Here is a 15,996-nt window from a genome sequence, read left to right on the forward strand (position 1 = left end):
GATGTGCTGTAAAGGGCAAACAGGGCAGATGGAATGAATGAGGACAAAGTGAGGAGTCCCGCTGTGCAGGCAGATGATGGAAGAAGCTGATGTGACATCATTTCTCCTGGGCTGTTGTGAGTCTCTCTTTGGAAGGAGAGAAACACAATCCGGGTCGGTCTGAGAGCCTGAACTCCCTGCTCGTTTGTCTCCTTTTTCTCTCTTCAAATATTTGTGAACAGACTCTGGTGACGGGAACTCTTGTTTCTCGTCTGAGTCGTTCCTTCCCCCAGAAATGGAAGAACTTGGGCAGCCCGGAGGAAGCTCCTCACTCCCGCCATTTCCCTTCTCTGTGGAGCCTTCAACGCGCCCCCCCAATATTTCCCTCCCCCCACTTTCATGCAGGAGGGGGAAGGGGAGAAATATAGAGCTACGACGGCTCCTCCCCTTGACGCCATTCTAACGCCTGCAGATGATGGAAGATAGTCATGCGATGTCATTTCTCTTCTCTCCTTATTCCCCCCCAGTTCGTGCAGGAGGGGGAAGGGGAGGAACGTAGAGCTACGAAGGCGAAGACGAAGGAAAAGCACCTCCCCTTGGACGCCCTTTGAACGGGAGCCGGAAGAGGCGGGGATCCTGCAGCGCCTGCCTCTTCCTCTTTGGCCGAAGAAGGCGCCTGGAGGAGAGAAGCGGGGCTTTTGGGGCGCCTCCCGGATCGGGACCTGGACGGAGGTGGGCGCTGGAGGGGGGGCAGGTCGGGGGTGAGGATTGCATGGGGTGGGGGTGAGATGGCCGCATCCCCGCCCGTCTCGGGGGAGGGGGGGCTGCTTCTCCGAGCATTTCCGATGGTGCCCCGTTGTGGTTTGTGCTGCTCGACTTTCGTGCAGGGCAGTTTCCTTCCTCTGGGTCGCCTTCGGAGGGAGGGGGATTCAAAGGGGAGAGAGGATCTCTGGGGCCCGGATCTCACCCCCCAGGGGCAAAGAGACCAAGGGGACTCCACCGTGCGTGCCGGGTGGGGTGGGGGTTAAGGAGACCCTGCCTTCCCTTGAATCCTGCGAGGAGCATCCGGTGGATGGAAATAAAGGAACGGGAGAGAAAGTAACTTCCCTTCCATCTCTCCCCCCCCCCGCGCCTCCCTCTAATGACGTAGGACAATCCCCTCCCTCCCTTAAAAGGACAAAGTCGCAGGTGGGGCTGCGAAGGGGGGCAGGCGGGAGGTGTAGGAGCCCCATCCTCGGCAACTTGGGGGACCATTTCCTCACACACACTTTCTCTCTCTCTGTGTGTGTGTGTGTGTGTGTGTGTGTGTGTGTGTGTGTGTGTGTGTGTGTGTGTGTGTGTGTGTGTGTGTGTGTGTGTGTGTGTGTGTGTGTGTGTGTGTGTGTGTGTGTGTGTGTGTTCGTTCCTGCATGATCTGGCAGAGAGGAAGGGTTACCCAATCCCTCTCAATACCAGATCATGAGCTGAGGATCAACTTTAAGACTGGGGACGACGACTGCTCCCTCCTCCCGCTTGGCGGCTTCCCTCTTTTGTCGCTTCTGAACACAGATGGTGTTTTTCGGAAAGAGAGGCAGGAGGGAGAAGGTGGTGGACTTTCCTCCCTGGGATGTTTCCTACTGGAGGCTGAAAGGGAGATCCTTCCCTTCTTCCTTTCCTCCATCCCTCCTTCCTGCCTTCCTTCCTGCAGCTTTTTTCTTCCTCTTGTTCTGCTGACTGAAGAAGAGAGAGAGAGATGGGGATGGAGGCCCATTCAATATAAACATGATGAAGGCACATCTCGAAAGGAAACGTTTTTGATTTGCTTTAAAGCCTCCAGGCTGGCCTATTTCTTTTTCTTTTCTCCTAGGAAGGGGTGAGACTCAGCTGATTTCTCTTTCCTGTTTTGGGGACCAAAAACAAAGAACCAATTCCCAGACCCCTCCAAAATTTGCAAGGTAAGTGGGATTTCAAGAGGTGGCTTAAGCAGCATTGCCACACACTCTCACCTCCCAGTTTTCCTGGCCCAGCAGGGATTTGAATCCAGGTCTTCTGGTTTCCACTCTGGTACTCCATCCACGGCACCACACTGCCTGTCTGAAGATGTGCAGAGTGGCGGTGTTTGGTTTTCTTTGCATTTTATTTAGTTTTTTTTATTAAAGATCTCAATCCTGCTCACCCCAAACCCCATGCTCACCAAGGGCAGGTCCTCTTGATAGGAGTCAAACCTTGGTCACCCTGATTTGGGATTTGTGGGGTTTCCCTTCAAGGCTCCCGTCTTGTTCCCCCTTAACAGACAAGCCAGACTGGGGAATTTTGCTTTGCACCACTGACATATACTTTGGACTCTATTAAGAAGTAACGTCATTTCTGTTCCCACCTTCTCCTTCAATATCACTCCCCGGATTGGTCCACAAGAATAGACTACCGTATTTCTCTTTCTGGGGGTTTTCCCTTGAAGCTGACACCAGCAGATGCAAGAGGGGCAGCGTCTCCTCAGTCCACCACTCTCCTCCTCCGGTCGTCTCCTCTGGGAAGGAGATTCCACACCCCCGCATGGGGGAAGGTTCCTCCATTCCACATTCTCTCTTTTCTCCTTTCCTGTTTGTGTTCAACTCTTCCCTTCCCTTTCGGCTCCATCCTCTTCTCTCCTGTTTACCCCAATAGAAAGGTTTCCTGGCTGAGTGACAGTTCCTTCACCTTCCTGCCTCTTCTCTTGCTATCATCATCCTCTCACAGATATGAATCCATGCTTTCTCCATCCAAAAACCTTCCCGCTTTTCTAGCAGTATCTTACTCTCTTCACCTCTACTGTACTTGCCACCACTTCTCTGTTTCTCTCTCTCTCTGCTCCTGGTCCTTCTTACTTCTTGTCTCCTTCCTTTTCTCCTCTCTTCATGTCCAACAGGGGCTTTTCCACTGATGCCCTTGGGAAGGAGAAGACAATTATGGGAAGCCGGAAAATAAAACACAACGTTTCTTCTTGGGTTCAAGCATTCAGGATTCTGAGTACTTGTGAACGTTATTGTTAAGGACACCTTGGTGCCTCCCCTTAACAGATGATCGAAGAAATAGCTGGAGAGTTAAAAATTCTTCACTTTGAGCCGGGCTAGTATTCTGGCTTCTCCTTCTGTTGCTGCTTTATTCAGTTAGCACGGCTTTGATCAGACACGTTGAAATAAATGAAATGAAGAAACACCCTCCTTTCATTCTTGCCCGATCTCTTTTTAGCACAACTATAGAAAGACCCAATCTTTAGTTTGGAATCCTGATTTTTTTATTGAAATTAAGTCCCTTGATCATCTTGAAAGGAGTTACTGGGCATTTGTACCTTTTGATGTAAAAACAAACAAACAAAAAGCACCCTGCTAACCCTCTGAAAAATGAAGCAAAGAAGGAAAGTGAATAAGTAGCCCATCAGCCCACCCCCCAAAGGATGGGAAACCTTTTTTTCCTTTCTTTTCAGGGCTATGAACCCCTGATGTATAGAAAATACATCTATGTCTCTCTTCAGAAAAACTGTCACACATCAGCTTCTTCTCCCTTCCTTGTGTTTGATGGTGAAGGATGTCAAAGCCTAAGAAACGGCATTCCTCCAGCCGTCCGCTGTCTCCCCCTCCATGGGCATTGTGGTGGCATTAGAGCCCTTACCCATATCGTCTCTTCTTTGGGGTGGAGTGGAAGGCTGGCAGCTTTTGCCTGTTGAGAGGCTGTTGGCTCTGGAGATATAATATAACATAATTAACAGAAGAGCCCTGCTGGATCAGGCCAAGGACCCATCTGATCCAGTTTCCTCTGTCTCACATTGGCTCTACCTGATGGCTTTGGGACCAGACCAGATGAGGAGAGACCTGTCTCCCACGACTCCTTCCCTGCATCTGGCATTTTGAAGTACCTTCCTGTGAGGGAATGCTGAGGTCCCACCTGTCCATCAGGTGGAGCTCTAGAGCTGAAGCCTATGAGAGGAGAGGAAGGCGGAGTCAAGGGAACAGTTGGGGCAGTTGGGAGACAGAGAGGGAATGAGAGGAGAGGTTTTGAGAGTTTTATGAGAGAGAAGGTGAATTTAATGTGGTATAATTGGTTTATAGATTAAAAGATAGTAGTATAATAAATAGGCAGTCAACTGAAAGTATTCCAGTGATTAACAGTTATTAATATAAAAAGTGATGCCCATAAAGAAACTTAATACCCAAGCAATGAGTGTAATGTAATAAAATCTAATCTATGAATAACACTTATGTGATTTAACAACAAAATAATAAACAGTCAATAATATTTGAATACATATGTCTCTGCGTTAAGTCATGTCCAAATCTGTGACCCATCTACCAGAGCACACCAGGCCCTCTTATAATCCACTGCCTCCCAGAGTTGGGTCAAATTCATGATGGCAGCTTCAATGACCCTGTCCAACCATCTCATCCTCTGTCATCCCCTTCTCCTCTTTCCTTCACAGTTTCCCATCAGGGTCTTTTCCAGGGAGTCTTTTCTTCTCATGAGATGCCCAAATATTGGAGTTCCAATGCCTTTTTGTGTTCTGTAGCGCGATGTTTCCCACAGCGAAGGTTAATCCAGAACGGATTAACCTCGCTGTGCGGGGCACCACTGTACTTTGAATTTGATGTACTTATATAGGCATTACTCCTCCCTTGAAAAGGTCCCTCCATGAAGAGCCCTTCCAACCTCAAACCGAAAGGAACAATCTCCAGTCCAGCCTCATCTCCTCACTGGTTCTCTTCCCTCACCTTTTAGGCTGTATTTCTTCCTCAGGCAGAGTCCGAACACATTATACCTTATTCCTGCAGATATTGGTTGTTTCTCTTTTTTTTTTCTAATCTACCAGATGATGAACAAGAGGAGAAGAATTGCCCAGCAACATCTAAGGCAAGCTCGGCAGGAACTCCTAATCAAACAAGAAAATAAAGAACTGAAAATAGGTGTGGGCAGGAATGGACTTCCCATGAAAGGAGTGACACAATGGAGAAGCCCATTAAATGCATGTGATCTCAGTAAACATCAAAGTACATGTGCAGGGGAGAAACTGTATCCATGTATGGAATGTGGAAAGAGCTTCAATCAGAACAAGACCCTCCATATACACAAAAGATCTCACTCTGTGGAGAAACCGCATAAATGTTTGGAATGTGGAAAGAGCTTTAGTCGCAGTGATCACCTTAGGTCACATGAAAGGACTCACACTGGGGAGAAACCACATAAATGCATGGAATGTGGAAAGAGCTTTAGTCTGGGTGGTCACCTTAGGTTACATCAAAGGATTCACACTGGGGAGAAACCACATAAATGCTTGGAATGTGGAAAGTGTTTTAGACAGAGTTCTAACCTTAGGTCACATCAAAGGACCCACACTGGGGAGAAACCACATAAATGCATGGAATGTGGAAAGAGCTTTAGTCAGAGTGGTGATCTTAGGTCACATCAAAGGACTCACACTGGGGAGAAACCACATAAATGCATGGAATGTGGAAAGAGCTTCAGTCAGAGTGGTGATCTTAGGTCACATCAAAGGACTCACACTGGGGAGAAACCACATAAATGCATGGAATGTGGAAAGAGCTTTAGTCAGAGTGGTGCGCTTAGGTTACATGAAAGAACACACACTGGGGAGAAACCACATAAATGCATGGAATGTGGAAAGAGCTTTAGTCACAGTGGTGCCCTTAGGTTACATGAAAGAACACACACTGGGGAGAAACCACATAAATGCATGGAATGTGGAAAGAGCTTCAGTCAGAGTGGTCACCTTAGGTCACATCAAAGGACTCACACTGGGGAGAAACCACATAAATGCATGGAATGTGGAAAGAGCTTTAGTCAGAGTGGTAACCTTAGATCACATGAAAGAACTCACACTGGGGAGAAACCACATAAGAGAGCTGTCCTCTGAAGATGCTGGCCACAGAGATTGTTGAAATGTTACGAAGAACAACCTTCAGAACACGGCCAAAGAACCCGAAAAACCCACAACAACCAAACCACATAAATGCTTGGACTGTGGAAAGGGCTTTAGTCGCAGTGATGCCCTTAGGTGACATGAAAGAACACACACTGGGGAGAAACCGTATGAATGCATGGAATGTGGAAAGAATTTTAGTCAGAGTGGTCACCTTAGATGTTTGGTTTCATGGAGTACAACAGATGATGGAACTTAAGCCAAGCGAAAGTCCTTGGTGGAAAGATAACTGTGATGGAGTGACAGCCAGCAATGGATTTTATTCACGGTTAGGTGAGAACAAAATTTTCTGTGTTAACAAATCAAAATGGTCTTTTTAACTTTTTATATATTTATTTTTAAAGTTTAAATACTTTTGCATGTCTTTAATAGAAAATATAAGGACTTTTTCCTTTTTATCATTGTATTCTTAGGAAGTTTGAAGGTTTCTGAAGATGTATTCTCTGTCTTTCTAGATTATGAGCTCCAGTGTTCTAATGTGTTCGTATTTTAGATTCAAACACAATTTTACCTAGTATCTACATTTAAATTCCTGAATCTTTTTACAAGTTGCAACAATGTATTTTATGTAAGCCTGTAGTTTTTCCATAACTATCTGACTTTTGGATTTGAAGATCTGTACCAACAGTTTTTTCCTCATGCTTGTAAGACTATCTTACATATTTCTTGGATTTAGTATATTTATGTATGGAATCTAGAAATGATGTAAATAAATGAACTTGTAAATAAGAAGTTTTGGAATTGCCTTGAATCATTGCAATAATGAAAAGACTTCTTATGAGATACCCAGATGAGCTTCAAACTCTTTGTCACTGGTTGTCTATCTGACAGAGAAAGTTGGGCTGAACCCATCCTGACTGGATTCCCGTCCTTTCCTGAGAAGAAGAGGGAAAAGCCCATGGAGTGTTGGCTGGGTGCCAACTCTAAAAACAGATCTGGCTCTTGCCTCTCCAGAAGCGTGGAGTCAGCGTTTGGATATTGAAACTCCAAGAGCACTCTGTTGATGAAGACAAACATTGGGCCCAAGATAATTCGTTAAACAGGGTCCCTTATTAGGCAGCTTCAAATCCTCCCTTCTAAGAAGCAGAGTAAAGATGCAGAGGGTTTAGGAAAAACACCAAGAGAGTTTGATAGGTCAAACATATATACATGTCATTATATACACAGCTTGTGCATACAGCAACATAGACATTTAAAGAAGTAAAGGCCACCAGACTCACTACTGTGTGACAATGTGCTGTTCTTACTCTTTTGCTTATACAGTAAGAGCAGCCTATCGTGATACACAAAGCAGCTAACCGTAGTTAACCAGCACTACCTTATCTTTTTCCAGCTGCCTGTCATCAGTCATCCATTTTACATTGACTTTTACAGGCATGACTTTGCATTTAACCCATTCTTATTAATTGATTGATTGATTGATTGATTGATTGATTGATTGATTGATTGATTGATTGATTGATTTCAACCCCGCCTCTAGACAGATTTCAACCCCGCCTCTACTTGGGGCGGCTTACAAACAGTTATAAAACAGCATGAAGTATAATCATATAAAACGTCATAACTATTAAAATATTTCATAAAACAATCACATGATTAAATCAACAAATTTACAAGTTCAAGATGGAGGAAAAAGAAAACTAAAGAGAAAAAAGAATCTTGAGTGGAGGGAAGGCCCGCCTAAAGAGCCAAGTCTTTAAATGACTCTTAAAAACACCCAGCGATGGTGCCATGGTGATTTCCAGTGGCAAGGTGTTCCATAGTTGAGGGGCCAATGCCAAGAAGGCCCAGTTTCTTGTTCTTTCTTTCTGGGCCTCTCTCAGCATCAGGCCCCTCAGCCATCTTTCCTGGCTAAAATGGGTGACACAGGTAGATCTAGGTGGGAGAAGGCGTTCTGCCATGTATCGAGGTCCTAAACCATCTAGGGCTTTATAAATCGTTATTAACACTTGAAGTGGATAGGAATTGAATGGGAAACCAATGCAAGGTGGCCAGAGTGGGAGAGATATGCTGGTATTTTCTCATCCTACCGAGAAGTCGGACCACCGCATTTTGCACCATTTGAGGTTTCCGCATCAATCTCAAAGGTAGCCCCACATAGAGTGCATTACAGTGGTCTAATCTCGAGATTACGAGCGCATGGACCAGAGTGGTGAGCACAGATGGAAATAGGCGGAGCGGACCACTGACACCACCTGGGTCTCCATGGTGAGTGCTGGGTACAGATGTACTCCCAAGCTGCGAACCTCATTCTCTGTGGTGAAAGTCATCCCCCCCAAAAAAGAGGGGGAGTTTCCCAAACCACAGGTGGAGGGGCCATCCACCCTCAGGACCTCCATCTTGTCCGGGTTCAGCCTCAGCCCATTCTCCTGCATCCACTACAGTACAGCCTCCAGGCAGCGCTCAAAGGACAGGACGGCATCCATTGAGGAAGGTGAAAAAGAGATGTAGAGTTGTGTTGCATCAGCGTACTGATGGCACAAAGCCCCACACCCCCTGATGACCCCTCCCAGCAGCCTCATATAGATGTTAAACAGCATTGTAGAGATGATTGAACCCTGCGGAACTCCACAATTGAGGCTCCACGGGGCCAGCCTTTCCTTCCCACCCCAGGCGGCCAGCAGGACCACCACATCCTGGGCCTGGCCCGGCCCAGCAACGGAGATACGCGGAGATGCACTGAACGCTGTGTCATCTCAACAAAGCTGGGATGGCCTAGAACTATATTTCCGTAAAACAAACTATTAATGTTATTCCTGGCTCTGAGAACAAGTGAGGAAGCTTCTGAAAGTTCCAAACGTGTAAAGCACCCCTGAGCTGTCAGGAGCCGTCTAAAACAGCTCCATTTCCCTCCCATTCTGCTGTGAGTTGGGGGGTCTGCACCTCAATGCATGTCCTTCCCTTGGCCGGCAGAAAGAGGTCCCTTTCATATCCCGGACATGTTGATTGATTGATTGATTGATTGATTGATTGATTGACTGACTGACAATGGCGGGCGCCCCATTCAGCCACGGGGAGGGCCAAGCCCACGGAATCCCCGCATGGACCGGGCTGCTCCCGTCCAGGACACCACTTTCCTCCCGAGGAAGGCGAGCAGTTTCCCCATCGGGGCTTTCCAGGATGACACGAAAACTGATCTCATTTCGCTCCACTTCCTTGTGCCTCAAAAACATGTTGCGTCTTGGAGAGGAGGAGGTGTGACTCCGTTTCCCAGGCGATCCAAAGCAGCCCCATCGGCGCCGCCCTCAAGACCCAACCGCGCCCTTCGAGCGCTGTCCTGGGAAAAACTCCGACTAAGAACCGGGCGGGGACCCGGAAGCGGCGCCAGGATTGGCCGGCGGGAGAAGAGTCCTCCAATGGGGGAAAAAAGCCAGGCAAATGCAGCCGGTTGCTGGGCAGACTTCACCTGGTCGGCTGCCTCTGAAAGGGCGGCTCCATCCCTTTGGGGGGGGGGCAAATCCCTTCACTCAATGGGGCGCCTGCAATAATCCCTCACTCACTCACTCACTCACTCATGCAAGCAAGCAATCCATCCAAACCTCTCTCACACCTCTTTCTGAGCGCCAAGGCAAGAAAATGCATTGAGCAGCATCCCGAGGGGGGTTCCTGGTCTGGGTGCGAATCATCCAGAGGGATGCCCAATGCGCGCGTCCCCCCCAAAAAAGTCCTCAGCAGTGCAAGGGCTCTTCAGGAGAAGGGGCGGACTCTCCCAGCAGCAAAAGGGGGTCCCCGCTGGTCCCCCATCTGGATCCCCTTTCCCTAGTGAACCAGGACCAGCCGAGGAGGGAAAAGCCCCTTTCAATCAATAAGGAAACCTCTCCTGCCGGCGCTGTCCTCAGTTTCCTTTGGAAATGAGTGAAATCACTTGGAAAGGCCTCTGGGGCTGGGAATTCCCTGCCCTCCCACATGAAGGAAGGAAGGAAGGAAGGAAGGAAGGCAGGCAGCGCCCTTGAAGGAGATCCAGGCATCTGACCTCACACCGAGCGCTCCGCTCCCCAACCCAAACAGACCCACACAATGGCTGGGGGGGGGGTTGCTCTAGGGACACAGATCACAAAATGTACGGGAATGCTGTCCTGTGGGAGCCTTGCCTCCCCTCCCTCTTTCCTGAAGGAGGCGGGAAAAGGAAGGAAGGCAGAAAGTGGAAGAACTAGGGCCTGAACTCCCTGCTCGTTTGTCTCCTTTTTCTCTCTTCAAATATTTGTGAACAGACTCTGGTGACGGGAACTCTTGGGTCTCATCTTGAGTCTCTCCTTGAGAAGCTCCGCCATTTTCCTCTTTCGAGCCTTCAACGCCCCTCCCCCCACAGTTGTTTCTGCCTTTCCCTCTCGGCCATTTTCTCCTCTTTGGAGCCTTTGTACCCTTCAACGCCCCCCCTTGCTATTCCCCCCCCCCCACCGTTCGTGCAGGAGGGGGGGAAGAGGAGGAACCTAGAGCTACGAAGGCGAGGGAAGAGCCCCTCCCCTGGACGCCCTTTGAACGGGAGCCGGAAGAAGCGGGGATCGCTGCGCCTGCCTCTTCCCCTTCGGCCCAAGAAAGGCGCCTGGAGGAGAGAAGCGGGGCTTTTGGGGCGCCTCCCGGATCGGGACCTGGACGGAGGTGGGCAGATTGGGGAGGGAGATGGAGGGGGTGAGGATTGCATGGGGGGATGAGATGTCTGGCTCCCCGCTAGTCTCGAGGGAAGGGGGGCGGCTTTGCCGGTGGTGACCGATTGTGGTTTGCCCTGCTCGACCTTCGTGCAAGGCAGTTTTTTCCTCTGGGTCTCCTCAGGGGGAGGAGGAGGGGGATTCAAAGGGGAGAGAGGATCTCTGGGGCCCAGATCCCACCCCAAGGGACAGGGAGACCAACGCCCCTGCAAGACCCTAGGGCTAATTTGAAATAGAGAGGTGGGGCTGGAGAGGCAAAGGGGGCTGCGATGGGGGGGGCGACAGGCGGGAGGTAGAGGACTTGGGGGGCGGGCAGGAGAAATGGGGTTTCCGAGGGAGGGGGTCCTCCCTGCGCCTTCCCTGCGAGGGGGAACGCCTGCCAGACCTTTGGCTCTTTTGCACACACTCCGTGTGAGTTTGTGTTTTCCTGGATTAAGTGGCAGAGAGGAGGGGTAACCGAGCCTTCTCCTTAAGAGTAAGGATCAACTCCAGGACGACTCCCCCTTCCCCCGCTTGCCAGCTTCCTTATCGTGTTGTTGCTTGTGAACACAGACCGTCTTTCTCTGACAGGGAGGCAGGAGAGAAGCAGGAGAGAGAAAGTGGTGGATTTTCCTCCACTGGATCTTTCCTATCAGAGGCTGAAAGGGGAGATCTCCCCAGGAAGGGTCTCCTGGTGGACGTTGTTCTTCTTCCCGCAGGGCCAAAGCTGTTCTGGTCTTTGGATCCTGAAATCACAATTCAGGGCCATCGGCTGTGCAAAAGACCTGCCCCCTCACTCCTCCTTCCTAGGGATTCTCCCTCCTGCCTCCAATTCATGGCTGTCCATGGGGTGGAGCAAAGGGGCTTTGGAAAGAGGCCGAAGGAGCTCCGGTCCTTCCACATGGAGGGCAGGAGGAAAGAAGGACACTAAGGCAACCCAGCCTCTCCTTCTTGGGCGTTTTCTCTCCCGGCAGGTCTTTTGCGGAGTGAATGGCTCTGAAGGGTCCGTTCCAGACCAAGTGATCCTGAAATGCTTTCTTTTACAGCAGGGGCAGCTGACACCAAGAACCCCTCCCTCGGTTGCCACCTTTCCATTTGAAGTTTGGAGTGATCTCAAAGGGAAGAGTGAAGCCTAAGCAAGGTTGACAGCAGGCGAGAAAAGTCCTGAGACCTGAACTCTACCCACCTTGGGTTGGCAACCCCATGACACAGGGCACTTGGCACGAAGGGCATGGAGGCTGAGGGTTACCTTTGGAGACGCCCCCTGCGTTGGGGTTGTTGAATTGACAGAAATAACAAATGGTCTCATGACAACAGAGGGCCTGGCCCAAACCTCGGTGCGCTACATCACACAGGCTCTGGTGTTTTCTAGATGTTGATTTTGTTTACCATTCTTAGTGTAGCTTTGGTTTGATCCTTTTTAAAATTTGTAGACTTCCTGTTTTTAACTTTTGAAATTTGTTTTTTAAAGATTTACATAAGCTGCCTTGTGTCCTTTTAAAGGAGAAAGGTGGGGTAAAAATATTTTTAAAAATTATTGGGAAAATTACACTCTTGTTTCCTGCTGCTTTCATCGCAGGTGTTTGTGGGAAGCAGGTCCTGTTGCTCTCTGGTTCCCTGCTGTTGCCCCCACCTCACTGGGACGGTGGGAGCTTTTATCTCAGAGCCTGGAGTGAGATTTTCCTTCCTTCCTTCCTTCCTTCTTGTGGTTTCTTTGTCAGCTGCCTTTCTGTCCCCCTTGTTCTGCTGCCTGAAGAAGAGGGGATGTAGCCCCATTCAATATTAACATGACGAAGACACATCCCGGAAAGAAATGTTTTTAATTTTCTTCATCTGTAAAGCCTCCAGGCTGATCTTTCTCTTTTTCTTTTCTCCTAGGAAGGGGTGAGACTCAGCTGATTTCTCTCTGCTGTTTTTGGTACAAGAACAAAGAATCAAATCCCAGATCCCTCCAACATTTGAAAGGTAAGTGGGATTTCAAGAGGTGGCTCAAGTAGCCTTGCCACACATCCTCTCAGTTTCCCTCGCCCAGCAGGGATTTGAATCCAGGTCTCCTGGTTTCCAGTCTGGTAGCCCATCCGCTACAGCACACGGCCTCTCTGAAGATGTGCAGGGTGGCAGTGTTTGATTTTCTTTGCATTTTATTTAGGCTGGATTTTTAAAAAGATTTTAGTCCTGCTCGCCCCAAACCCCATGGTCACCAAAGGCAGGTCCTCTTCATAAGAGGCGAACCTTGGTCATCCTGATTTGGGGTGTGTGGGAATTCCCCTTCAAGGCTCCCTTCTTGTTCCCTCTTAGCAGACAAGCGAGACTGGGGGATTTTCCTTTGCACCATCCAACCTATACTTCCGACTCTGATGATAATTAATAGGTAACATCATTTCTGTTTCCACCTTCTCCTTCAATGGGAGGATAAAGGGACAATAGACTAAGGCTCAACCCAAACAAGACGGGGGTCCTCCAAATGGGAGCCCCTGATGTCTGTGATTTTCATTGTTCCCAACGCATGCTGGGCGTTCTTCTGGACACAACACTTAATGGAGAACCAGAAAGTGCCCGTGGTCCAATCCGCTAACTTCCCTCTTAGATGAATTGCACAGCTGTATCCCTGCCTGGATGCAATTGTCACTCCCAGGTTTGGTCCACACACAGATAGTCCTAAGCCTTCCTGGAGCAGATGGCCACACATTCAACAGGGAAAGATGCAGAAGTAATGGGAGATTTCATCTATCCTGATATTTGTTGGCTGTTAGACTCTGCCAAGAGCACAAGGTCCAACAAATTCCTTTCTGGCCTTGCAGACAATCTCATGGTCCAGAAAGTGGAAGAGGCAACAAGGAGGACAGCTAGTTTAGATCTCATCTTCACCAACAGGGAGGACCTTGTTAACGAGGATGAAGTGGTGGGAGCCGTAGGTGGGGGTGACCACCCTCTCTTGGAATTTGTATTACACAGTGGGAACGGGAAGCTAAGTGTAATCACACAAGCACTCTAGACTTCAAGAAAGCCAATTCTTATAAATTTAGGGAATTATTGGCTGAAATTCCATGGATGGAGGGAGTAAAGGAGAGGAGAGTTCAGGGCGGATGGGAATTTTTTAGGACAGATACTTTTTTCCCCAGCATGATATATTTTTCATTATATAACAAACACGAACAATCAAAGGAATATAAACATGGGTGGAGGAAGGAAAATTACACCATAGAAAACATACACACAGGGAAGTGTTTACAGTAATACAATAACTAGTATAATCTTGACTCCATAACTGTGCTACAATACTAAAATCCATAACAAATGTTATATTTTCTCCTCATATTTGTTTCTAGGCCCAATCATAAAATGTTTTTCAGCTTTCTTTAACATACCTTCTCGAATTCTCAGATTATGCCTCTGACAAGCTATCCCATTTTGAGTCCAGATCAACCTTATAGCTATAAATATGTGCAACAACATATATTTACTACCGTGTTTCCCCGAAAATAAGACAGGGTCTTATATTAATTTTTGCTCCAAAAAAAGGCATTAGGGCTCATTTTCAAGGAATGTTTGATTTTTTTCCTGCACAAAGGTTTACATTTATTCAAATACAGTCATGTCGTCTTCTGGTTGCTGCAGAAGGGTGGAGGGTGGGGTTTGACTTAACTGGGGCTTATTTTTGGGGTAGGGCTTATATTATGACCATCCTCAAAAATCGTAAAGGTTATATTTATTAGTGTAATTCCTTGTGTAATATTTTTATCTATAATATCATTTTACTCTTGTCACGTATCCACCACCTATTCAAAAGAGAATCCGAAGTTTTGCCAACATTTTAAATATGAATTTCTAATGGCCAACACTCTTTTTTGTCAGTTTTAAAATGCTCTCTACAGAACATCTTTAAAACATTTTCTCTCAGGTTTACTGATTTAATCCGTCTATAGTTCTCATTCCACATTCGAATCAAATCATCTGTGTCTATATTGTAGCCAAAATTTTGTATCCCTTTCATCATCACTGCTTTCACCCTGTCATTCTGTAAATTCTTTTCTAACAAAAAGATACACTTTTTTGTATGATCTTCTCACTGATATAAATCCACAGCTCATCCACCTGGACCTTCCTCTCATAAAAGTCCATTATTTTGTCTTTCTTCAGTCTTGATTCTAAATTTTCTTTTTGTGTTACTCCCACTGCTTTGGTGAATTGGTCTTTCTTCTGAATATTCCATTCCACATCCTCTTTGAGTCCCTTAATTTCTAGAGTTTGGGCTTTGATCTGATCTGGAAGTTGATTAATAATGTTCATTTGGAACTCCTGCATCTAGTTCTTAAAAGAATCTGCCATTTCTATTTCTTGGGTATGAATTTATTCCACTAAGAAAATTGTCCCTAAGATTCTTAATTCACAAAGAAGCCTAATTATATTTATATCACAAATATACCAAACACACAATAGCTTAATAATTCAGCTTTTTAAAAGTTCAGGTACTGTACTTTGAAACAGCTTTTTCTAAGTCCAGGAGGACTACCTCTGCTTCCATCTTCTCTCCAAGACTCACCACGTCAAACAAATCCATTTTTTCTTTCCTTAAAATTCAGTCACAATCCGTAAAGCAGTAAAAACATCAGTTTTTGTGTTAAATGGGTCGGTCCAGGCCCAAACTCCCGTTTAGCACATCCACGTTGCCTATCCAAATTCAGCCAGAGGCAATTTTGATTTGTAATCCACCTTTTGCTCATCACAGCAAGGCCCCTTTGGGGTGGGGGGATTTTCCCTTTTTGTACATAAATACCCAGATTCTCCCCTAATACCTCTGTTAAACCGTCTCTTTAAAAACTCAAATCTTCTTAAACATCTAATATTATGGGCCTGTATGTGCAATAAAGTTTCATTTTTTAAGGTGTGACAGTTACAAATTGGCCGTTTTTTCAAGGATAGGATAATGAAACTATTTAGAAAATAAGCTTCTCTGGTACATTTCAATGGGAGATTAAGTACCAGCTAATTTGTCTCTTAATTGCCCTAATTTAGCTGCCTATTTGTTCTTCTTTTTTAGTCTTTTGTTTTCTTTATTGTTCCTCCACAGCTTTGTTTATTTCTTTCTGCTCTTTAGTTTGAACTGTACTTCCTCATGAAGAAGAAAAGGCTGGCTACTCACAGTCATGTCATCAAATACAGTGGTGCCTTGCATACTGATCGCTCTGTTTTATTATGAAATCGCTTTGCGATGGACTTTTTGCCATCGCAAGAGTGATCGTTTTGCAATGGCACCTATGGGGAAAATTCGCTTTGTGATGATCGTGGGGAAGCGCTTCCCAGCGACCATTGCAAAGCCCCCGCCAATCAGCTGTGCCTGAACAACAGTCTTATTACTAGTTGCTATTCATTGAGGGTGCACGCCTTAACCTTTGGAGAGGTTTGGGGAATGGGGGGGTGAAGGAGAATTCCAGAGTTTTTGCA

General features: G+C 47.0%; 2 protein-coding genes across 7 annotated transcripts in view; both read left to right on the plus strand.

The window, feature by feature from the left end:
• The window catches only part of LOC140703814 (uncharacterized), a 34,529-nt gene extending 27,871 nt beyond the window's left edge, over positions 1-6,658 (plus strand). The window contains exon 4 of the mRNA XM_072987733.2: positions 5,218-6,658. Coding sequence (XP_072843834.2) covers positions 5,218-5,860 — 643 coding nt within the window. The 3' untranslated portion in view covers positions 5,861-6,658. The remainder of the gene's footprint in view (positions 1-5,217) is intronic.
• The window catches only part of LOC140703769 (uncharacterized), a 132,189-nt gene that overhangs the window by 66,277 nt on the left and 49,916 nt on the right, over positions 1-15,996 (plus strand). For 2 of the 6 annotated variants that reach the window (XR_012082983.2, XR_013542505.1), the window contains exons 1-3: positions 10,184-10,525; positions 11,598-11,703; positions 12,430-12,516. The exons of 1 other annotated variant lie outside the window; for it this stretch is intronic. The gene's annotated coding sequence lies outside the window, so the exon portion shown is untranslated. Of the gene's footprint in view, positions 1-10,183; positions 10,526-11,597; positions 11,704-12,429; positions 12,517-15,996 lie in introns of those variants that run through there. 3 more of the 6 variants (XM_072987320.2, XR_013542504.1, XM_078387559.1) reach the window with 3 other exon arrangements.

This window comes from Pogona vitticeps, chromosome 2, assembly GCF_051106095.1.
Source record: "Pogona vitticeps strain Pit_001003342236 chromosome 2, PviZW2.1, whole genome shotgun sequence".
NCBI classification, from domain to species: Eukaryota; Metazoa; Chordata; class Lepidosauria; order Squamata; family Agamidae; genus Pogona; species Pogona vitticeps.